This window comes from Macrosteles quadrilineatus, unplaced genomic scaffold (assembly GCF_028750875.1).
Source record: "Macrosteles quadrilineatus isolate MER2022 unplaced genomic scaffold, UCM_ALF_1.0 Scaffold_1__1_contigs__length_201487025, whole genome shotgun sequence".
NCBI lineage: Eukaryota > Metazoa > Arthropoda > Insecta > Hemiptera > Cicadellidae > Macrosteles > Macrosteles quadrilineatus.
The window spans coordinates 108,333,489-108,359,963 of record NW_026542594.1 but is presented as its reverse complement, the minus strand read 5'-3'; the positions used below and the strand labels follow the sequence as shown (position 1 = coordinate 108,359,963).

Genomic DNA, 26,475 nt, shown 5'->3' with positions numbered 1-26,475 from the left:
ATTTAATTGGTCGAATGTACTATAGTTCTTAACTGTAGGCCTAAACGTTGGTTTTTTTGTACCGGTACTGGTTTTTTCCTTAGAACCGGTGGTATCAACAAGAATAATTTATACGTACCAACACATTACTATTTACAAATTAGTTATCGTTAGTGTTGCACCTTATTTATTACAGTAGTATTCAATTTAACTGAGATATCTTACTGTATAAGTTTTGCTTTTTCTTTATATGTCATTATATTAGGTTTATATATAATAGTTTTGCCAGCACATCTGAAAACATGCAAACCAACTGCTGTTCTTTATATAATAAGGTTTCAACTGACAACTATAAGATCCCCGTGCGTAGAACGGGCACACAGTTAGTAGAAACTATAATATAAAACATTTCTCCCGTCGTGTCCTATAGGTTAATTTCTTTGCAGGGTTTATATATTTTTTAAAACATGCAAACTGTTTACATTTCAAAACCAAACATAACAGCTGGGATATATTTTTCTTTAAACTAATTTATTGACATCTGTTTCAGAATATAATAACATTCAAATCAATCACAATGCTATCCTTATGGAAGGAACTTTGAGGGCAGCCCATGTCCTTAAAAATATATATTTCAAAAATCTAAAGCTTGTTTGCACACCTAAACACCTAGACGAACATTTTGGTATATAATATGTGGGGTTAAATTTTAAAACAAAAAAGACTTATTGTTCACAAAGTTTCATGTCGCGTATTAAATATATAGATAGATGTAATTAGGTTGTTCATGGTTTAAAGAAAACTAGTGAACCTGTGCAGCTCAATGCCCTGCAAAATAACATATGAATTTATAAAACAAATTCATTGTGTTATAATATATTGACTCGACGTCAAAAATTAAATACAGTAATAATAAAGCCTTAGAAGAGAAGCAGTCCAGCCATTTTCTAGCTGTATGTATAGTAAGTATTATATTTAGTAAATTAATAAGTGTTCAAGTTCAAGTATGATATAGGGTGGTTATTTTTTAAAGATTTTTAAAGACACATTTAAAGAACATTTTATCATATCAAACCAGTAGGCCTATGTAGCATATTTTGACTTTTGAGGGTCATAAAAATGCTGCTTGATGAAAACACTTTTAAAAATAAAAACTAAAAAAACAATATTTTAACCACAAAAGCACTTCCATGAATACTACGATTTAAGTCTTCAGGAAGATTACCCTCGTCAAAATTTTCCATAATGAATATGTGTAACCTGTTAAAAGATGTAGCCTTACTTAAAACAACATATAATATAGTTGCTCATGACTGAAATCGGTCTGGGTAGAGCAGTGCTGCTCTTTAATTATAGTGCTTGGCTTGGTGCTTTCATAACTGCAAACTCAAAATACACCCACAAGTAAAAAAAATCAAGTTATTGGTTAAAAAAAAAAAAAACTATGTTTGTGTAACAACATTATTCGCATGAAGTAGATGATTTGTTTGATTTGTCGATCAGCTGTTTTGTTTCAAACGAATTAATAATGTCAAAGATTTGTGATTTTAAATACATAAATTATTATAGTAAAGTTTTATAAATGGTAGCTTATTCTCAACAAAATTTTACTATTTCCAGCATTAAAATAAAGTAGCAAGATCCATTATGAGTAAACTTTAAGGGATACAATCCTTGATTGAAATGTAGTATACATTAACAGTCATAATACACAGCAATTTGTTATGTAGTAGACTTTGACTATCTCCTAGTAACAAACATATGTTTTTGTAAATAAAATTATCTTCTATGTTATCCTTATGGAGAAATACAAAACTTTACAAAGGCGCCAGGGCCTCACTCTAATTATTTACCTAAAAAAAAGTTTCCTGCACAACTTCACGTTACGCTCCAATGACACCAAAAACATGTCAATCGGTTCAGTAGTTTCGGAGGAGTAATTGTCACAAAACACCTGCATGCGTATTAAATAAGTATAGATTAATAAAATATGCATATGGCCCCGAGGCGAAGTAAAGTGGCGAAGCCAGATTTTTGGATAATCTCTTCACAATTATAGTTCCTTAGTACAATCAACTATATTCTGTACAGGTTTGAAAATCCAACATATGTCACTGTAGAAGGCATTCTCTACTACTTCATTTTCATAATACCAATTAAGTTTATCGAGTGGGTGGGGGGTACAATTCCAGCCCGTACACGAGCCAAGCTAGCTGTCCAAGAGGGGGGTACAATTCCGGGGGGTACAATTCCACCCCGTACACATTTGGCTTTCTGATGGGGGGTACAATTCCACCCCGTACGTAAATATTTTGATGTTGGCAGGGGGTACAATTCCGGGGGTACAATTCCAGGGGGGTACAATTCCGGGCCGTACATCTCCTGCTCTTTTTAATATCTAATATAATAATATTAGTTATTTTTTTAGATAATATATTAATAATATCTAATTAATATCTAATATATAATCATCCGGTTCACTGATCACTTGCCCACATTAAATAGATTAGATTTCGTTCAGATCAAAGTGTACGGGGTGGAATTGTACCCCTCCTAGGCGTGACGTCAAAATGACGTCAACGATCACCAGGGGGTTCAATTCCAGGGGGGTACAATTCCGGCGACCCTTCTTGATCACGGTTTGATCGTCAGTAAGACTCGAGGTTACGGCATGATCGTCGGTATAACTCTGCGGTTACTTCGCCAACGTCGGTATGACTCCGCGGTAAAGGTGTGATTGTCGGTATGACTCGCGGTCACGGCGTGATCGTCGGTATAACTCCGCGGTTACTTCGCGATCGTCTGTATGACTCCGCAGTCAGGGGTGATCGTTAGTAAGACTCGCGGTCACGGCATGATCGTCGGTATGACTCGCGGTCACGCCGTGATCGTCATTATGACTACGCGGTCACGGCGTGATCGTCGGTATGACTTTGCCTCCTGCGTTCGCGGAACTAGCGTGAACATCTCTCGTGATAGCGGCGCCATCGGCACTCACTAAGCGGTAAAATCGCCGACGATCGGATCAAATCCCGTCCCGAAAAATTCCCAAATCAAATTTAATCCCATCCCTAAAATTGGGAATATTTTTTTCCCAAAAATTTCCCGAAATTTCGGGACCCTTCCATCCCTACAATGGTTAATTATCACCGAATCACAGTCTACTAAAGTTGCCATGGTTGCTGATCACAAAATCACAGTTTTCTAAGCATTATGTTTGGCATTATGTTGTCATCAGTCTCCAGCTAATGAAATCTTTTGTGACATAGCACACAGCAGACAGATGTGTAAAACGGAACTGACGATTTTCAGCTTAAGCATTGACATCATCTTTCCATTTCATTTTCATCAAAAAAGAACTGTGATGTTTCAAAAACAATAATGTGGGGGGTTCCACAACTTGAGAACCACTTGAGAACAGGAAAAGTTTTGATGGGTTATTTTTTTTGGAATCCAATCGGACGGATTTAAATTCGCTTGGTTTTCCGTTTGCTGCGGCAGGGGTATTTTATTGTTCATGTTAACCTCTTTGAAAGTTAACCTAAGTTAAGTTTCAAGTTGAAGTAAGTAGGACCATTGACTATTGGATACAGAAGTTGTTGTATTAATAGTCAAAGGTAGGACCTGGAAGTCCTATTTATCCATCCTCTGGTTTGCATGTGCATATTTTTCTGAAACTTTTGTCAGGCACAAAGAAAAGAAAATTAAAATAAACTGTATCAGTAATCAGAACATACTTTCTCTCATTAACTTGTAAACAACCCTTTTCATAGGTGGGAGCAACTATGAAATTTTTTTTGGGGGGGGGGCACAAAAGTTGCATTAACTCTTGAACCGTAATTTTTACAATGATGGGTGCTGTACCGTTTAGTTTAGGATTTAAGGACTATAACATACTGAAAGAAATTTAATCAAAATCGTTCAGGCCTTTTTTGTGAAAATTAGATTTTTCCATAATTTTTTAATGAGTTTTTATGAAGAGGTCAAAGGTCAAATCACCTTTGACATCAAAATTTCAAAAAATCTTGTCAGAACCATGTATTTAAGCTTAAGCCAACACCATCTTTAGCACTTTCCACATTACCATTGTCTTGAGCACTTGAAGTCACCATCTCCAACTATGTCTTCATTGCCCATACCACCAGCTAAAAGATCTCCTTCTCTCATATCCTCACTTTTTGTTCAAGCCGATTTTAATCCTAAAAACAGTGACGCTTCAAATGTGCTTTGTACACTATTACACCTCAACTCAGTCTAGTCCAGTGAATAGAGGTATGTTAACTTACAAACGGTCAGGTAAGTCTAAATTTTCTATATGTTGTCTAGGATGGTAAGTAGGTGTTAAAACCGCAAAATGCACAATTCTACCCCCTCAGCGCCCGCCGTCATATTGAAAAATAAAAAAAAATCGGTACTTTCTAGAGATTTTCGCCTGTATCTCCGTTTTGGTGCGTTTTAGCGAAAAATATGTAATTGCAATGTTGTAGACAATTAAATTTCCTATAATATAAGTATAACAATTTGGTTCTAAGACTTATGGATACGAAAATATTCAAATTATTTTACAATAAAACGTAATTTTTTTGTTATTTTGCCAAATCTCTTTCTTTAGATTGCTGTAATTCAGTAATGAAATATTCTAGGATAACAAGTATCCCAATCACATGTATAGAGCATTTAATTACCTACAAAATGCTTCTATTCTTTACGCCAACCGTTTGATGTGGGGCTGAAAAACAAACAAAACAAATTAAAAGAATGGGTCTATTTTTTTGCTTTTGTGACCTAACAATTAACAAATTAACTTTCATATTTCGGTTGAATTTTCAGTTAATGAAACCATACTTACTGTACTTACTACATTCTAGGTGGAGTTTGCAGAGGCATCCACAAAATTGAGCGGAGTCATCAAGGGTTCATATTATATTGCTTTTGTCATACTGCAGTAAAAACAGCAGTTTTTAATGCATGCGTTGCGTGTCTAAAGTAGCATTTTTAATATTTAAGGAGTAAAAATAGTTTTTAGCCTCTATGGAGTAAAAATCAGCTTTTGTCAACTCAGTTGTAAATTTCGATTGTAAATGATTGCATGTATCGAAAATATATATCGATTCGTGCTTCGTAATCATTTTAACATACAGTCTCTACAGTCTCTTCCCGTAGCATTTTAGCATTTCAGATACTATAATCCATTCCCACACTCAACACTGCTCACCTTTGCTACTTCCTCCACCACCCCTTACGTCGTGGACCTGTTTCCCTCTCTTCTCATAGCATTTTAGGATTGCAGATACATTAATGTAATTGTCAAAGACAGTTCCCACACTCTGCACTGCTAGCCTTACTACTTCCTTCACCATTTACTACGTCATAGACCTGTTTCCTTCCTTTCTCATAGCATTTGTTTACAGATATATTTATACTGCCCAAACGGTTCCCCCACTCTGCACTGCCAGCCTTTACTACTTCCTTCACCGTCGTGGGGCCTGGTTCCTTCCCTTCTCATAGCATTTTAGTATTAAAGATACATTAATCTAACTGCCATAGATAGACGGATCTCACATTATGCTGATGCTCATACTTTACTACTTCCTAAGCCACTTCCTACGTCGTGGACCTGTATTCATCACTTTCTATAGCATTTTAGATACGTAAATCTAATTGCCACAAACATTCCCACACTCCGTACTGCTAGCCTTTACTACGCCTTTCACCATTTCCCATGTCGTGGGCATGCTTCCATCCCCTCTCATAGCATTTTAGCATTGCAGATACATTCAAAACTGCTACAAACGGTTTCCAGTCCCCACACTCCACACTGCTCACCTTGCTACTTCTTTCACCTCTTCCTACGTCACGAATCTGTTTCCCTCTCTTCCCATAGCATTTTAAGATTGTAGATACCTAAATCAAATCGTCATAAACAGATCCCACACTCCGAACAACTCGCCTTTACTATTTCCTTCACCACTTCCTACATCGCGGACCTGTTTACCTCCCTTTCCATAGCATTTTAGGATTGCAGATACCTTAATCTAATGGTCACAGACAGTTCCCACAGTCCGGACCGCTTGCCCTTACTACTTCCTTCGCCACTTCCTACGTCACGGACCTGTTTCCCTCCCTTCCCATAGCATCATAGGATTGAAAATACCTTAATCTAATGGTCACAAACAGATCCCACACCCCGAACAGCTCGCCTTTACTACTTCCTTCACCACTTCCTACGTCGCGGACCTGTTTCCTTCCCTTCCAATAGCTTATTAGGATTGCAGATATGAGGGGGAAGACCCAGACTGGTTAGCTGACAAGATTTAGTGCTCCTGATTTATTCATTTTCTAGTGTGTAAATATTGGTTTTCTTGAAATAGTTTTTACAAGTTCTTATTTGGTTTGAGTCAGTGAACATATACATCAACCTTAGATATTAGGGCGCCAAAGGTCTAACAAGTTAAGTGTAAAAAACTGTTAAATCTACCTGCATAGATTAGTAAAAATATTCAAGATCTGGCTATCAACTCAGATAAGAAGGGTCAGTGGTTGAACTTTGGTCACCCTTATCTACACTGGTCTCACAACAATTGCCTAATATTGCAGAAGGAAACTGCTTCATTATTACTTGTTGACTGGGATCTCTAAATAATCTTAAATCCCAATTTTCCCTGTTTTGGGATTCTTTTGTAACTTTATCCCTTTTTTCCCTATTCTGGGTATTTTTTATTAAAATTTTGTTTTCTTCACAAGGTTTTTATGGTTAACATTTTAAATACAATTGTCAATAAATGCAATAACATTTTGACTATAAATCATGGACAAAACAGAAAACAAATTCAAAACTGGTGATAGGGTTTTTGCAAAAGTGAAAGGATATCCCTATTGGCCAGCTAAAATTTGTAATATTGATTCATCAAAAAACCTGAAGAAATATACCGTTAAATTTTATGGTACCAAGGAAGTTGGTGTGGTCAAGGAAATAGATATCTGTACATTTAAGGAAAACAAGTCCCGGTATGGAAATATTAAAGAAAGAAATTCAAAATTTAACGCAGCAATGAAGGAAGCAGAGAAGAGTTTTGAGACAAGTGTTATTGGTAGGAATCATAGCAGCATGTCAGTGAACATTTCAACAGAGGTTATTGACAGTTTGAACTCTGTAGAACCACATATCACTAGTACCCCTATAAACAAAACACAGGATCAGTCGTTACAATTGTTAAGTTCATCTGAAAGCTCAAATACACATAACAGCAATGTAAACAACACCGGTACATCTGTTGATAAGGAACTGTTTCTCACACTGCCTGACAGGAAAGCAACAACATTAGAGATTTTAGGAAATAAGTGGCTCACAGATGAATCGATTAACTTTTACTACCAGCTATTAGCTTCAACAGTACTCGATAAAACACAGATATTTTTAATGAATCCAAATATTTCTCAGGCTATTAAGTGTCTCAATGACTTTGAGCATTTACTGAATAAAGCAGAATTAGAGAAGAAAACACATATTTTAATCCCAGTAAATGACTCTCCAGCTGTTGATATACCGGGAGGTTCTGGCTCTCATTGGAGCTTGTTGCTTTACGTTGCAAAAAGTAAAGAGTTTTATTATTTTGACTCTTTAGGACAGTCTAACTACGATCATGCAGTAAAGATATGCTCAGCATTACAGAAGCACCTCAGCAATAAAGAGTGCAGTATTAAACCTGTCAATGTCCCCCAGCAAATCAATAACTACGACTGTGGTATTTATTTGCTTATTTTTACCGAAATCATCATTCAGGCCATTCAGCTGGAACATAATTCATCAACTGATTTACAAACTATCTTCCCTTCTATATTGTTAAGTTATCTTACTCTCAAAAGAGCTCAATTAGCAATGTTGTACTTTAACCCAATGCTCAGTGTAAATGTGACCAACATTTGTAATATGATGGTTAAAATTGAAAATCCAGAAAAGAAAAAAATGCAGCTCAGTATTCAACATCCCGAGCCTTTATGGGAAGTACAACGATCTAGACGCAAGACTCATCAAATAACTCAGGCTAAGAGTGTAAGCAATATGCCCGCAAGGTTATGTGCTGATTTTATAAACCCTACAATTTGCCATAACACTTATTCCGCCCTTTCCAACCGTACAGAAACTCCGACCAATGATTCTCCAAAAAACAGTGTGCAAGGAAGCTTTCAAAGAACTGATAAGAAAGTTAATCAAGGTGGCTCCACAACAAAAATTACACCTAAAAGCACTCAAACACTCAGTACGCCAAGAGTAACTGTTTTCGGTGACAGTCATGCAAAAAACTGTACACCACTTTTGGAAAAGATTTTTCAACATAAAGAAGCCTGCGTTAGTGCAAACACGTATCCCGGTGCTCCGCTCTCTTATGTGTACAGACAGGCTGCAAGCTTTGTCACTTCTTTTAATTACACTAAGAGAGATGCCTTTATCATTGTAGGAGGTACAAATAGCACGGACAAAAAAGAAGATGTTGGAAAACTCTTGGAAGATTTCATACCAAAAGTTTGCCAGACTAACATTATCCTTACAACGATTCCATACAGATATGACAATCCTAGCCTTAATAATAAAGTGTATAAAGCAAACCAAGAAATCTATAATATCGTAAAGAAACATAAGGATGTGTCCTTTGCGCCTATAAACAATTTGCTGACCCGGGAACATTTCACTAATTATGGTTTACATTTAAACAACCGTGGTAAACACCTTTTGTGTACTACAGTGGCTCTTCATACAACAATAAAATTAGAGCAATACCAAGATGGCCGGCTTATGTCTGTATGTCACCGAAAGTCAACTTCATCCAAGACCATGGGCACAAGACCAACACCAGGAGTTCATCTCACTGAGGACACCCCCAGGACAACACCCTTAGAACAGGACATTCCAATATCAATAACAAGCCCTTCACACCTCACTGGCAGAGCATCCTCAGGTTTAACATCGCATGTCCCATTCTACGAGATGTCTTCTCCTTCAACCGAGAAGTTAGATAGTGTTAACAGTGCCTCTAACCAAGATGAAATTGGACATAATATGTTAAATAGTTCTGAATTGTTGAGGGAATTGACTAGTCCACAGTTGTCAGCTGTAGAGGCATCAAAACCACACTCTAACAATGATTTTTTAGACCAGGTACAAACAAAGTAAATGAACCTCTTATTTTTCATTTGAACATACAGGGCTGTACAGACAGCCTAAAAATAAAAGAGATGGAACTTTTGTTTGAAACTTTTAATTAAAAGCCAAAATTCATATGTATTTGTGAACACTGGCTCAAAGATGGCAGCTGTGGATTGCTTAATTCACTCAATAACTATAAATTAGCTAGTGTTTTCAATCGAAAAGATAAAATAAGAAACCAAACTGTTGTTCATGTATTTTAGCTCATAAGTCTTTAGATTTTAGTGTACGTTTAGATATTGAGAAATTTTCAATTGAGGAAAGTTTTGAATGTGTTGCAATAGAAACTAGAAGCTTATATTTTCAAACAAAGAAACAACTCATTATTATCAACATTTATAAAAGTAGTAATTTAAGCTCTTTTTTTAGTAATCTTGAAAAACTTCTCTTTCATATTTCTAAAGAATTGACTAGAAAAATTGTTTTGTATTTCTGGTGACTTCAACATAAATACTTTAGCTAAAGAAGGTCAAGAGAGTAACAATAAGAAGGTTTTCCTAGGAATTCTCAAATCATATGGCTTATCTGTTTGCATTGATTCTCCAACGAGAATTACTGATAGTAGTGCAACCTGTATTGACAACATTATTACAAACATTGACTTATCTGAATTGCATTCACAAGTAATTAATTTAGGTTTTTCAGATCACACAGCTCAATACATTTCTACTCTCTTTACAACAACAACAAAATCAAACTCAACAACTAGAAGAAGAGTTTTTAGTCAGATTAACATTGAAAACTTCTTTTGTAAAGCACTTGACCAAACAAATTGGGACAGTTGTTACTCGTTTAATACAGCAAATGAGAGTTTTAATTGTTTTTTTAAATTATTTCTATCTGGCATTTTTGGAGGCATTTCCAGTTGTAACAAAAAAGATATTGTGTGAAAATAAAAGCAATAATGATAAAGGTTGGATAACAGATGATTTAAAGTTATTATGTCGAAAGAAAAGAGATCTGGGGCCCATTTCATAATAAAGTACAAACTAATATTATTAGTAAATCAGCTGATCGCCCAATGCAAATCTAATGGAAATTACAAGTTACAAGTTGTAACTTGTAACTTGTAGTTTATAATGGAATGGGCCCCTGTTTGAACATTTTAAGTTATCTACTAACACAAAACTTTGGAGAGATTACAAGGATCATTGTAAAGACCTACGTAAAAGAATTAAGATTTCAAAGAGAAACTATTTACATTCAGTTATATCTAAATCAGGAAATGTGACCAAAAGTTCTTGGAATGTAGTGAAAAAAGAATTGGGCCAAAAAAATAAAGACAGTCAAATATCTGAGCTTGTGATTAAATCTTCGATTGTCAAAACTCCTTCTGCAATTGTTAAACACTTTAATGATTTTTTCTCTAAAATTGGTGACAATATCACAAAATCTCCCGCCGCTGAAGCCATTAATTTAGTTAGATGCAAAACTTCTGATTATTTTAAATTCAAATTAGTAAATGAAAAAGATGTCCTAGATGCCATTAAGTCTCTGAAAAGTAAATATTCTGCAGGGTGGGATGAAATACCGGCCCCTGTAATTAAAGCTGCTGCATCTTTTATTGTTAAGCCTCTTACTTTTGTTATAAACAAAAGTCTAGGAAATGGAGACTTCCCGGAAAAACTTAAACACTCTACAGTGATTCCTATTCTTAAAAAAGGAGATAAAAAGTCAATTGATAATTATAGACCAGTGGCCTTGTTACCTGTGCTATCTAAAGTTTTTGAAGAAGTGGTACTGAAACGAGTTGTTCCATTTTTTGAGAAACATGTTTTACATTCAAATCAGTTTGGATTTAGAAGAAATAGTTCAACAACTCAAGCCATGTTTAAATTAATAACAAATGTTTTGGACACCTTGGATAGGTCGCAGAGCACTGCTGGTGTGTTCTGTGACCTGTCCAAGGCTTTTGACAATATTAGACATGATATTTTGTTGAAAAAGCTGGAATGTTATGGTATGAGGAGGGAGGTTGTCCTGTGCTTCTGCAACTACCTCCAAAATAGGTTTCAAAAAGTAAAGATTAATACCTTGAATGGAAACTCAGTTTTTTCTGATTGGAATAAAGTACACTTGGGAGTTCCTCAAGGTTCAAAGGTAGGGCCATTCTTGTTCTTAGTTTATGTCAACGATTTGTTTTCAAATGTAAATTCAGATTTAATTTTATTTGCAGATGACACAACAGCAATAGTCAAAGGTAAAGACAAAAATGAATTGGCACTTAATATCTCTTCCTCTGTTCAAAACATCAGTTTCTGGTTGAGCAAGAACGGTCTAAGTTTAAATCATGCCAAGACTAAAATATTAGAATTTTCCGCCTCCTCAAACAGGTCCAAAGAATTAATTTTTGCAGTTCCCAACACCAACATTGACCTTCCTGTCTGTAAATCAGTAGATTTTCTAGGACTGACAGTTCAAGATAATTTAAAACGGAATAACCACTGTGACCATTTATATGCTAAACTAGATAAAGCTATTTTTAATCTCCGAATTATTAGAAGAATTTGCGATGACAAGACAGTGATGTTAGTATACTATGGTTATTTTTTATCAATTATGTCTTACAGTTTGTTGTGCTGGGCAAATTCACCTTCTAGCAAATATATCTTTAAACAACAAAAAAAGGCCATCAGAGTCATTGCTGGCATCAGCTCAAGAAAATCATGTAGATCCAGTTTTAAAAAATTCAAACTTTTGACCCTTCCTGCTCTTTATATTTTACACTTGGCACTTTTCATTAAAAACAACCTTTATTTATTTGAAAACTGTAAAAAACTCATAGTTATGAAACTAGACACAAACAATTTTTGGAAATTCCAAGCCACAGATTAGCTTTGTTTCACAATGGACCCTATTATCAATGCATACAAGTCTACAACATATTGTCCTTTTATTTCACAGACCAGTCTTTGAGCCTTAATAATTTTAAAAAGAAACTTTCAGAAAAACTGATTGCACTTTGTCCTTATGACATGAATTCATTTTTATCCTGTCAACTGTAATCTTAATATTTGTATATATTTATTATGTGTAAACTATTTATAATGCATGATTTGTACTGACATGTCACATATTCATTTCTGATATTCAGCCTCTGTATTATGAATTTTTGTGATGAATAAATTGATTTGATTTGATATCTTAATCTAATCGTCATAAACAGTTTCCACACTCCAGGCTGCTTGCCTTTACTACTTCCTTCACCACTTCATACGTCATGGACCTCAAGCTAGTGTCGTCATTTGATTATATTTATGATCCATACAGTTTCTGTTCTAATATCTGTGGAATAATGATATCAGCTATTTCTTTATCTACTGCATTCTAAAGTCAACATCTGATCATATGTCTTTGTTTATGTGTCAAATACTGCTTCCATAAGGATTACATTGAAACTTTGAGACCCAGTGGTTCGGATTCCTGAGAGTCTTTTTTAACGCCACATAGATGTTGGCACTCACCGATATGGTCTTTATCACCATGCAAAATTTGAAAACGATTGATTCAGCCGTCTAGGAGGAGTTTGCGTATTACGAAATGCATAAGAGTCAACGTATAAGAGCATCGCTCGTTTCGCTCGCTCCACTCAATAAAGAACCTGTGTTACTCTGAAAATAACAAAATTTCGATTGTAAAAGATTGCATGTATCGAAAATATGTATAAATTCATGCTTCATAATCATTTTAACATACAGTATACAGTCTCTTCCCGTAGCATTTTAGCATTGCAGATACATTAATCCATTCCCTAACTCAACACTGCTCACTTTTACTACTTCCTTCACCACACCCTAAGTCGTGGACCTGTTTCCCTCCTTCCCATAGCATTTTAGGATTGCAGATACATTAATGTAATTGCCAAAGACAGTTCCCACACTCCGTACTGCTAGCCTTTACTACTTCTTTCACCATTTCCTATGTCGTGGGCATGCTTCAATCCCTTCTCATAGCATTTCAGCATTGCAGATACATTAAAACTGCTACAAACAGTTTCCAGTTCCCACACTCCACACTGCTCACCTTACTACTTCTTTCACCTCTTCCTACGTCGCGGATCTGTTTCCCTCTCTACCCATAGCATTTTAAGATTGTAGATACCTGAATCTAATCGTCATAAACAGATCCCACACTCCGAACAACTCGCCTTTACCACTTCCTACATCGCGGACCTGTTTCCCTCCCTTTCCGTAGCATTTTAGGATTGCAGATACCTTAATCTAATCGTCATAAACAGTCCCCACACTCCGGACAGCTCGCCTTGGCTACTTCCTTCACCACTTCCTACGTCGCGGACCAGTTTTCCTCCCTTCCCATAGCATTTTAGGATTGCCGATACCTTAATCTAATCGTCACAAACAGTTCCCACAGTCCGGACAGCTTGCCTTTACTACTTCCTTCACCACTTCCTACGTCACGGACCTGTTTTCCTCCCTTCCCATAGCATTTTAGAATTGCAGATACCTTAATCTAATGGTCACAAACAGTTCCCACAGTCCGGACTGCTTGCCTTTACTACTTCCTTAACCACTTCCTACGTCACGGACCTTATTCCCTCCCTTCCTATAGCATCATTGGATTGCAAATACCTTAATCTAATGGTCACAAACAGATCCCACACCCCGAACAGCTCGCCTTTACTACTTCCTTCACCACTTCCTACGTTGTGGACCTGTGTCCTTCCCTTCCAATATCATTTTATGATTGCAGATACCTTGATCTAATCGTCATATACAGTTCCCACACTCCGGACAGCTCGCCTTGACTACTTCCTTCACCACTTCCTACGTTGCGGACCTGTTTTCCTCCCTTCCCATAGAATTTTAGGAATGCAGATACCTTAATCTAATCGTCATAAACAGTTGTCACGTTCCAGACTGCTCGCCTTTTCTACTTCCTTCACCACTTCCTACGTCGCGGACCTGTTTTCCTCCCTTCCCATAGAATTTTAGGAGTGCAGATACCTTAATCTAATCTAATATGTTAGTTATCTAATCTAATCTAATCTGTTAGTTATTTAGTTTATTTTAATTCTATTAGCCATTAGTTTACTTATTTATTAAACTTTTATTATTACAGTATTTGATCTTATTTTGTTTAAATAAATGAATCTTTAAAAATTTACTTGCTGTGTTGGTGGGTTGTTTTAAATTTAACACCTCCTCTCACCAGTGTATATTTGTAAGGGAGGAATATAGTACCTGCATCATGAGCATTGCCCTGTTACATGTAATAAGTACAGTAAGTATGGTTTCATTAACTGAAAATTAAACCGAAAACTGAAAGTTAATTTGTTTTTAGGTCACAAAAGCGAAAAAATAGACCCATTCTTTTAATTTGTTTTGTTTGTTTTTCAGCCCCACATCAAACGGTTGGCCTAAAAAATAGAAGCATTTTGTAGGTAATTAAATGCTCTATACATGTGATTGGGATACTTGTTATCCTAGAATATTTCATTACTGAATTAAAGCGATCTAAAGAAAGAGATTTGGCAAAATAACAAAAAAAATTACGTTTTATTGTAAAATAATTTGAATATTTTCGTATCCATAAGTCTTAGAACCAAATTGTTATACTTATATTATAGGAAATTTAATTGTCTACAACATTGCAATTACATATTTTTCGCTAAAAGCACCAAAACGGAGATATAGGCGAAAATCTCTAGAAAGTACCAATTTCTTCGATTTTTCAATATGGCGGCGGGCGCGGAGGGGGTAGAATTGTGCATTTTGCGGTTTTAACACCTACTTACCATCCTAGACAACATATAAAAAATTTAGACTTACCGGACCGTTTGTAAGTTAACCCCCCTATTTCTGTCTCTATTTACTGGACTAGTCTGACTAGACCAATAGTTTTCACATCAAGCTCTTAACAGTGAATGCTTCAAATTTGCTGTGTACACCACTACACCTCAACTCACAATGACTAGACCAATAGTTTTCACACCAAGCTCTTGTGCCATATGACTTATATTACAAAAGAAACATAGACCATCTGTTTCCAGAGAGGAAACAACAGGTAAACGGCTGGTGATCCATATTGATTTGCAAAAAATAAAAAAAATAAAAGACCTGAGCATCAATCTCGCACCAAGAAATTAATGATCCCTTTGTGGCATCGAATGGAACCCTGCTCACCAAACCAAAACGATTCAGAACCTCTAAAATTACTTTAGAAAAATCATAGGTCAATCAGGAACAACCATACTCATAAACCAGTATATTGCTTTACCCCCAAAAACATCAAGGGAGGATAGTGATTGTCATGTAATCTGAACTTGTACTTGTAGAATTACTGTCATGGTTTTGAAAGAGCTACTATCTGAGTCCTTTAATCATCATTATTAATTACCATAATTATCAATACATCTCAAATATTTTTGTACAAAAACCCAGTATTATTAGTTTATTAGTATAGCACGTTCATCTATTTACACTTGACTCTGTACATTGTACTTTGAATTGTATTATCTCCATTGACCTGGCCTATTGTATGACATGTATACTTAATGGCAATAAACTACTTGAATTTGAATCATTGTTATCACTACAGTACACTGTATCAGAGTTTCACAATTTAGGATCTGAGAATCTAGAATATAGATATCCTTAATGCTGTTACTGACTGTTTGGACTAGTCAATTACAAATCAGAGCACTCAATTTTAAAATGTTTTAAAGTATACCCACCACTTTGTCTCCTGACAGATCATTTTTCATTTCAGCTCCATCTAGCAGCTCTGGCATCTCTGAGAGGTGAGATCCTCGACCTGACATCGCGATTGCATGCTGTTACACACGAGCGAGACATGCTGGAACGCACAGTCGCGCAGACTGAGAGCTCGGTTGCACAGCAGTATGAGGAACGTCTCACTGAACTTCACTGTGTCATTGCTGAACTTAGTCGCAAGATGGAACGCCAACGCACTTTGGTCATTACAGAAGAAGAGGATGTAGTTTCAGGTTAGAAAAAGATTCCATATATATTTTTAAGCTTAGGCTATAATTTCATTTTCCCCTAAATAATTTGAAAAGAATTATTACCACCAGTTTCTAGGCATACTCGTTATTTATTGATCTCATAAAAGTCAAGGCTACATAGTATTAGGGGTGTGCGAATAGTGATTTTTGGGTTCAAATCGAATTGAATCGAATACTTCATAATATTTTTGAATATCAAATATTACCCAGCAAATATTTATGTTATTATGATAGACTCCAAAGAATTTTCCAATCACAGTTTTGGAACCCTACTAAGGTTAATAATTCTGATTTTAACCAATGTAACATTTTAAAATAATCAATTTTTGCCCTTACCTATTTTATTTGTTCCTGGTACAAAATGAGTACAGTACAGGGCTTCCAGTATTTTTCTCATTTTATTTAATTGATATTACTATAAAAATGAATAATTTCCTACATTTATGGTTTTCTAACAACAATTACAGTATCACACATTATCAACACCTTTGGCTCATAACATGATTATGTCAAGAAAAACAGTTAAGATAAAGTTTACCTAATAAAGTTAACCTATTTTACAACTATGATAGGTCATAGCATGTCATAGCCATAATAAAGTAGTTAAAAATTAGGTAAAGCATTTTTAGGAATAAAGATGTTTGCAGCAACATTTTGACAAAATAATGTAACACAACTGGTTACTTTTTTCCAACCAACACAATAACGGGTTGTTTATTTAAAACTTTTACAAGCATATAAATGCATTCAGTTCTTGGTCTGCAGTGCACCAAGGTACTAGCATAATTACCTAGTGTAGTCGGTTCCGGTACAGATTATAACAATTAATTACTTTCAATTCACTGTCGTTGGTTAGGAGCACATTAAAAGGTTTATCAGATGATTGTTTAGGATTTTCATAATTTATTACTAGAGTTGTGGGGCAATAAAAACCATTAGCATTCCCAAAACCTAAAACCATTAATATTTTATGACGACATTGTTGTAGGCAAGTCAAGTACTTCCAAGAACTGGTTGAGTCAGTAGTTTTGCTCTATAAAGTTAAAAAGTTTTATCACTTTTATTCCTTGACGACTTCCATGATTTATTTAATTTAATGTTTAAAGAAAAAGTCAGAATAGAAATACTAGTAAGGCAAAACAAACAATAGAAGGGTGGGATGGGTTGGTGCAACCTTGAAGCTATATTTAGAGTAGAGGGGTGGCTTGGCCTGGGATTCTAATAGCAGGACAATGATACATAGTTGTATTTTCGGAAATCCTTTGCCCGGTTTGACTTCAGATTCTCTTTTTCAAGGATTACCAACAGGGTGCAGCACTATTATTTCTTTTACATTTATGACAACAGCTAATTTGCAACCAAAAGGTGAGTGAGCGTAGCGAACAAACTTCAACCTGGAGGCGAGTTAGCGTAGCGAATGAGCTAACCTGAAGGCAAGTGAGCGTAGCGAACGAGCTAACTTGAAGGCAAGTGAGCACAGCGAATAAGCTCCAACCTAAAGGTAAGTGAGCGTAGCGAACGAGCTCCAACCTAAAGGTGAGTGAGCGTAGCGAACGAACTTCAACCAGGACGTGATTGAGCCATGCGAACGAGATCATCTTGAAAATTAAGAAGTTAAACGGGGCAAAGCCCGCGGGACTATAAATAGTCAAAGGCAAGACAACGTCTGCCGGGTTCAGCTAGTATATATATATATATATAAATTTAAACGAATGGTGTTTTTGGCCTCTGGGGACATCAAAATGAAAAAGTAAATCAGTCCCGGGCCTAAGTCTTACCGTGCCACCTAAATTATTTTGATCAAACTTGGCAAATTTATTTATTTTATACTAAGGTATTATTTTTTTACAAAAAAAAATACACTTTATTAGTTTACTTGTAGCAGCAAACCTAGGTACTCATCAAACCTAATATATATATTAATACGCAAGCAGGTTTCTTTTCACAGTCATAACTCGATAACGGCTTAACGGATTTTAACGATTGAGGTGTCAAATTAAAGGTATTTTCACGTAGATGTGCAAATACGTCTCAGAATATTAAGAAAGGGCATCACTTAAGTACAGTTAAGGGCTAAAGTTTGGGAACGGCGGCGCTATCTGTTGACATTAGATCAAACTGTCAAACTCAATTCCCTTTGTTTACAACTAAACATATGGACGTAGTTTGAAATATTTTTTAAGTTTAACCACAGACTGCAGCAGGACTTATTACATCCAGAGCAAAGCCGGAATTTTATATTTGTATTTAAACATCTGTTAACTAAGTCTGGTTCATACATAAAGAGTTTCCTATTAAGACCTGACAACAAAAATTGTTTGTAATACAGTAGTTGAATTGATTTAACTTACATCGTATTTTACTGAATTATCATGTAGTTTTGGTTACAGTTTGGTGTGATTAAGTGAATGTTTGAAAGTGATTATTCACATTACAATTAACGTTAAATTACCATATTATCATGTTTTTTACAATGTGTATCAAAATTCCTTTGTAGTGTTTTCTGTTGATTGGTTAACTTTCGTATTTTAACTAAATTTAAAATAAAGTGCCACCAGTAAGACGAAGAACTGTGAGTGGCTGGAGGGAATGCAAACGAGACCGCTGGCATCGAACCTCCCAATTTGACGGATACATAGTGGCAGTACTGCCGTGGTAATACATACAATCTCAGACAAATGAATGTTACATTTTTACATAAGGGTTGCTTAAATTTTAAGCAAAAAAAGCCTGGCCGAGACAGTTCAATTTTTACTCTTTGTTGCCATAAATTAAAGGTTCGTTTGTAACATCATTTGCGGAATTCACCATACTTTCAGGAACTTATTTGGAAAGTCCCAATCTGAAAAAAAATCTTCAATCCTTAATCCCAACTTACCAAAGTGACCTGAAATATATGACCTAAAATGGAGGTTTATAAATTTTAAATATAAGGAAAATTTTAAAGGGAATCTTAATTTCTTCAAATGCCAAAAAGAGCTAAAGATTTGTTATAGTTGTGTAAGGTTTTTGTGTATATTATGTTTAACTCTAAATTTTACTGTAAATTATACTTCATGTTCTCATCCTGCCTTTTAATTTTTTCCATTATTCTGAATCATTGAGAATTTCACATTACTGATGATTCAAAATCTAGTAAATTCTGCAATTCAAAATGGATGTTACAAAACAACATTCACTCCAAACTATTCCGTTAGTCATTAGTTAGTACCTATTGGACAGATCGTGAACAGAATATATTCTTTTCTTTATTACTATTGGCTTAGATGTATGCCTTAGATGTTTGCTAATTAACTTTTTTTTTAACTCTGAATGAGACTAAAAGCATTATTTTGGGTTTTCAACAATTTGTCCATTTTCAGGGAGAGTCACACAAACCATAAGTATAACACTCGACATAAGAACCTAATTAAGCCCACTAGCCATAGATTATCACTATTTGAAGCATCACCTCAATATATTGGACCAAAATTGTACAACTTAGATCCTGATAATTTAAAAAACATTACAAATCCAAATAAATTTAAAAAAGAATGTAAAAACTGGTTGCTAACCAAAACATTTTATTCTTTAAATGAATTTTTAAGTGGAAATTGGTAGAATGTTAAGTATTAAAATAATTTTGTTTTAAATGGAATATTATTATTTAGCTTTAAGTACTATAATGTAATTGACAAATGTCCTGTCATTTTGTGATGTAATGGCATTCTGTAAATAAATAAAATAAATAAATAAAGCAGTTTTGTTTATCAGAGACAGAGCAGAGCGTGGAGACTTGTTCACAAGCTGATGAAACCCTTGCGGTTGAAGAGACAATACTTCGCCCTGAGGATGATGATGAGGTCTGTATGTCTCAGCATTCACTCATGGTTAAAAATTAGGGATGGGCCCATTCCGATTTTTGATACTTTGATACCTTCAATACCAGGAGGATCGAAGAATCGCCGATACTCGATACTTCGCTTAATTGTACTCGATACCAATTCTGAAAAAGAGGTTAATTATGATGCAAAACTCGACTGACGTTGAAGGTTGTAAAGAGTGGCACATCATAGTTTATTTGGAATACTCTGAAGTCAGCTAATATAAATAATTCCAAGTTCATTAGCTCGCATTCGTAATCATTTTATTATACATAATAGCGTGCCTTTGCATTTCACAACAAATGAAGAGTTCAACTAACAACTAGTAGAACACTAGTCGAATGGTAGAGGCTTATCAGTTGCCGCCATGTTGTCAGATCAAGAGCAATGTTGCCAGATTGGCCAGATGGTACAAGCATTGAATATATAAATCTAATTCACAGAAAGTACATATAGTCAATGGTACTAGTATAACTTACGTTTTCTAACTCCTGATAGGCTTGATGTACTTTCTTTAAAGGCTAACCTAATCTATGTATGCTTAACACGTTCGCTACCGCAATAGTAAAAAAATTTTCACTCATATGGACCAGTGGCGCACGTATGCGACAGCCGATTTCTACCCGTCGACTGCTGTCGCATATATGCGACAGCTGGTCACTTTAAAATAGACTGACGTCGCATATTTGCGGCAGTGTCCAATGTTATTAAAAAGCAGGGTTGCCACCAGTCATGAAAACCTTGAAAAGCTTGAATTATGATTTTGTGAGACCATGAAAAAAAGCATGGATTAGGCATGAATTTCTCTGTTGGTCACATTAAAATAGACTGTTGTCGCATATTTGCGGTGGTGTCCAATGTTATTAAAAAGCAGGGTTGCAAAAAAGCGTGGATTAGGCATGAGTTTTATTTTTCCATTTGACCATGCATTTTATTAGGAATAATTTACTCAACCAATACTATTAAATTTGTAAAATAAAAAATGTTTTATGTTTTAAAAAAGTTTGTGAAAACCAATATAAAGAGAATTCTGTCTGGAGATGATTGAACGGAGCGAGCGAAGCTCTTTGGGATCAACTTCAATGCAAACAATATAACACCATCACTCAATAACGGCTGAACACATTTCAGCTAAACTTAACAAGATTACTTAGACTAATAGTGAGATGGTTTGTAAACAAACAAATTTTAATTACATAATGTTAATGCAATTTAAAACGAACTTAAAATTTCCAATTTTTAACATTAGGCTTATGGGACTAAAGTAGCCATGACAGTTTTATGAATTAACAAGATAAATGTAAACAAGAGAATCATAAGGTATTTCTGAACTTTCTAGACTTTTCTTTAAAGGTTTTTAAACCATTCCTACAATCTTAATACACAAGAAAATACAGTTAAAACATTTTTTTAAGGCGGGGAATTCACTGCAAATTGCGAAAATATACGGAACTACTTTCTCAATGCGCGGAGCATATCGCACGTCAAGAAACAAGGATCTGAGTGATATGGACCTGTGACTACTTACTCTTGGGCACCTATTATTTGTGTTGCCAGCAAGGATTTAATAAGCGATATATCGAACCGCATCAAAATCGATATTTTTAATCCGATAATACCTCACAGGTTATATGTTGAACTACATCGACGGTACAGTAAGTTGTTACACGTATTAATAAAACGCAGATTGAACACTGATCTAATTTAGGCATTAGGGGAAGGTCGGTCGGGGTTTATGAGTATTCGTGACTACATTAAGTGTTTTAAAGTAAGGTTAGATTAGGAAGGTAAAGTGTAGGTTATAGGTAGGAGATCGGGTTGTTTATTTGTGTTGCACCATATGATTTTTTATCGTTTGGAATAGTTGGTTAAACGGGAAACGATTTAAAAAATGGTTGCATATGGTCTTAACAAACCATCTACAGTATTCTAGCATTGACTTTATATAAAGTCTATGATTCTAGCAAATTACTACATACAGACCAAAAGAAAAGAACATTTGGATTTGGACCTTTGACTATAGCAAAACTAACATATAATTTATGATTTGTGAAAAGTTGTATATCATTAAATACTATTCTGTAATATTAATAATTGTTCGGCAAATCCTCATTTTAATGGCTTGGCTGAAAATGGAATCTGCATTTTGTGAAACAGTAAACAATTCAGTAATTTCAAATGTTTATAACAGTAGCCTATCCTATATAAATACTGTTATTTGATTGCCAAGCCACAGACTATACATACGTCCAGTTACAACCATAATAGTAAGTAAATAATTAATTACCTAGGCTTATAGAAGTCCACTTTTAACCTTGGTATGAATAATTGTCTAGGCCTGTCCAGAAGTAGGCTACTAATTTCTAATTATATAGCCTATTGAATAATTGTTTGTTGTTTATTAGGAATGAATTTTATTTATTCTTGCTATCATTCGTTTATAGGAATATAACTTACATAATATTTAATTAATTCATTCACTGTACTGCAATTCATTTGGTTCTAATGTCACAAACAGCCGGGAGATGGACCGGCCAATGCTTAGTCGCTTAATACAGTATTTTCCATTCGCCAATCGCGGGAGTAGCTGTCATCAGACATTATTATAAGTTAAGAAGATGGCGGTCGCTGAGGCTACTATTGATTAAGTAGCATTAGCCACTAGATGCACCCCCTCCCGAATGTTGCCAAGCTTCTAATGAAGGCGGTGATTATATGTGATTGACACATATAATCACAAGAACAATCAATAGAAGAAATAATATGTTTATGACACATGATTATTATTGCAGCGTGGGTAAATAAAAATATACTTTAAACGTCTAATAAACAACGCAAAATACGCTAAAGATTGTAAGGAAATTTCTGAATTAAAGGCTGATTAATTTGGGTTGTTTAGATTAGGCCTTTGTTGTGACAAAATACGATGACGTAATTGGAGACCAAATCTACATTGTGTATTTAAGGCATGTCTTCCCTTCTTATTATTATTCTGTTTTCACTTAAATCATCTGAATGCGATGTTTACTTATTACTTAAGTTAAGGCCTACATTTCAGCCATATTACTTTATTGTAGGGATGGTCAAGTCTCGAAATTTCGGGAAATTTTCGGGAAATTTTAAATCTCGTTACACGAGACGAGATTTTTTTTGGGCCGAGATTTTTATCGAGACAAGAATTAAAAAAAAAAAAAAAAAAAAAAAATTAAAAACGCCTGCAGAAAGTCAATGCAATACCCGCAATACAGGAGCGTGTTGTAGTTGCGTTTCCTTTGCGAAGGCGTTCTTATTAATTAACTCTTTAAATGTAAATATTACTTTAATTATTTTAATAATATTACTTTAATAACATTTTAGAAGTTTTGTTAAGTGTAAGCAGTGTGAGGAATGTTTTATTACTATAAAAAGTCAAAACAAGTACCTAACTATTTTATAAAAATTAATATTGCTTTTATTTTATGATTTATTTTATTTTAGGATACGTTGAACTCTATCCTAAATGATATCACTATGTTTCCTAATCGTAGGCATTTTTAATAAGTTAGGCGTGATTAAACAAAAAATGTTATGCTGATGTTTTTTAATAAAAGATTGTAAATATTCTTGCCTATTATCATTATTTTTGTATTTAAACAGTCATCTAACAATGTTACAAAATCAGGTAAACATTTTGAACGTGCATTTCCCGTTGTGTATGAGAAGGGAAATCCCGTCTCGATCTCGTCTCAAAATTTTATGAGAAATAAAAAATCTCGTCTCGTCTCGTCTCGAACTAAAAATCCAATCTCGTCCATCCCTACTTTATTGTTCAATAAATAAGAGAGTCTTTTTGCAGTTGTTACACATTGAAATACAGGATTGATAATTCAGTTCATTTTAGTCTTTTAAAGGTGTTTTACATTTGAGTCTTACATTAAAATAGCCCTACATTTTTCGTAGGCCTATGTTTTATTAAGGCCGGTATTAAAATGCCGTCTCTAAATCGTCCTAATATTGGTAGAAGACCTACATTCCAATCATATCCTCCATCAAGAATACTTGGTATTAACAATCATAAATTATTTCCAGCAAAGAAAGCTGAGTTTAACCGATTGCAAGGGTTGAAATGAAGACAAATTTGTATGTTGCACAGTTGAATTTAAATGTCAAATTTCCCCTCCTGTTTTTATACTTACTCGTTTTTTTTAAACAGTTACTGTTTTTTTTATACTTAAATACTTTAAAGGGTGAATGTTTTTATTGTAGGCTACAGTTGAATTTGAATGTTAAATATCCTTTCTCTTTTTTGTATACTTTAATGCCCTTTTTGGATGTTAATATCAAGATTCCAACTACTGTAATATTTTCCTGGTCAAAACTACCATAATCCACTTTTGGAAGAGGTAAATAAAAAAAAAACAAGCATGGTACGTCTATTGACTATTTTTACATTTAGTTACTTATACAAATATCAAATCACGTTTGTTCCGCTCAACTGGCTTTCACCTCTCTGAAAGCAATCCTAGTTATTAAAAAAATCCAAGAACAGAAACAATTACTTAGTTCATTCTTAGTCATTCGACTGATCTTAGCTGAGTTTTCCCGAGAACTGAATGTGGTTCAATAAATTATTGGGAGGCCGTGTATGGAAAATGTGGTGTGTGGACACCACAAACTAACCACTTACAAATAAACATTTATAAAACTTTTATAAATACTTTGTTCGGTATTTTGTTTTTTCTGATGTGTTGTTGTTTAGTCACAAGGAAAGGTTTTAGACCATTGCACAGGATTGAAACAAAATGTGCGATAAAAGATAAAACATAATTTCAGATGCTTGACACCTTATTTTTTTAGCTTTGTGGATAAAACCACTTAGTATAATACCTTTGACTATTAATACAACTTCTGTATCCAATAGTCAATGATAATACTAAGGACATTATGCAATACGATCAACTAGAATAATACAGGATTATTCATGACATTAATGCAGGGGATAAAACATGATTTTTTTGGCTGGGTGTTTAAGCAATTTATTTATTTACCTACATTTATTTGCATGATCCGACCATAGAAACGGGGGTTTATTGGGTAAAAATGGGTTTTTTTATTTTTCCATTCTTGACTCTAAAACAAAAATGTTTGTAATTTCTTTCTACCACGGCACGCGCCGTGGTGGAACCTGTGGTTATGTGCTGCGTGGTAGAGCTTGAAAAAAAAATAATTTAGTATAATGAAGCGCTGTTGTATGCCTAACAGTTGAAAATGAAAAAAAAAGTGTAATTTAAAATTCCCATGTCATTCTTGTGGAGGAAATGAAAACTGTTGTAGTTTACACGTTTATGGATATACTAGTGGCTTGTAGGGACATAAGTCCCTAAAAGGCTCGATAATATAAAACAAATTATTTTAATATTCAAACAAACTCAGAATTATATATCTTTGTGTCAGAATATAGTATCCCTATACATCATTTCTTTTGTGTAAAAAACAGTTTGTTGTTTGTCTTTGTTTGCATTTGCTGATGTTATTTTCAATAAATAATTTAAATCCCTCCATAGGTTTAACTCTGCTAAAGGCAGCAAACGTATAATTGTTTGTGAATAAATACTGGTTTATTAATGTAGGTTTGGTTTTGTGATTATTGATAAATGGTGATAAAAAACAGCTTTCCTGATTAGAATTTTGGATATTGTCTTCTTCAAATATGAAAATGCAAATAAAGGTGTGTTGAGGTAAGCTTAGTTCTTGGTCAAAACCCCTAAATTAGCATCCCTACCCAGTTAATATTTCTAAGTGTATACTCGTTTTGTTAAGGTTTAACAAAATTAGTGTAAAGTAAAGGCATCCCATTGTATTGACCAAACTTAATTTAAAATATATACATACAAAAATACAAATGTGTACAAAAATTGAAAACATCACACTGGCAATTCTCACCCCTAGATTTTTTCCTGATAAAAAAAAACTACAATTAGTGAAAGTTTATGTCGTGGTATTAAAGGGGCGATTGACTTTAAATATTCTATTGAATAAAATATACCCAATCATCGGCTGATTCCTAACTCTTTTGCGACTGGTTAGGGTTCCATTACCCAGTTATCGAAACCAATAACCAAATTACTTTTCACAAGCATTGACATGCATATTTTTAGTTTGTTTAAGACATGTAAAGAAACAAAAACTACCTCTAGGTTTTACTGTTATATGTGGATGCTCCCTTTACTATTATATACCATACATGCTAGTCTATACTGTTTTCCTACAGTTACCTAACGTTCTCTCAGTGATTTGAGAAAGCAAAGTGGCCAATTCGCTCATCAGTGAGACAATGTTAATGTTAACATTGTCTCACTCTAATTACTTTGTCTCACTCCAGATTTGCAACCTGAAGGCGCGAAATAGTGAGCGCGTAACATGCAGGCAACGTCGCATGCACGCGAAATACATTGGCAGCACTG

The 26,475-nt window shown here is 34.7% G+C and overlaps 1 protein-coding gene across 1 annotated transcript in view; it reads left to right on the top strand.

Annotated features, from left to right (window-relative positions):
* LOC128982942 (colorectal mutant cancer protein-like) overlaps positions 1-26,475 on the top strand; it is a 217,105-nt gene that overhangs the window by 46,230 nt on the left and 144,400 nt on the right. Inside the window, exons 5-6 of the mRNA XM_054402042.1 lie at positions 15,914-16,151; positions 19,923-20,011. Coding sequence (XP_054258017.1) covers positions 15,914-16,151; positions 19,923-20,011 — 327 coding nt within the window. The remainder of the gene's footprint in view (positions 1-15,913; positions 16,152-19,922; positions 20,012-26,475) is intronic.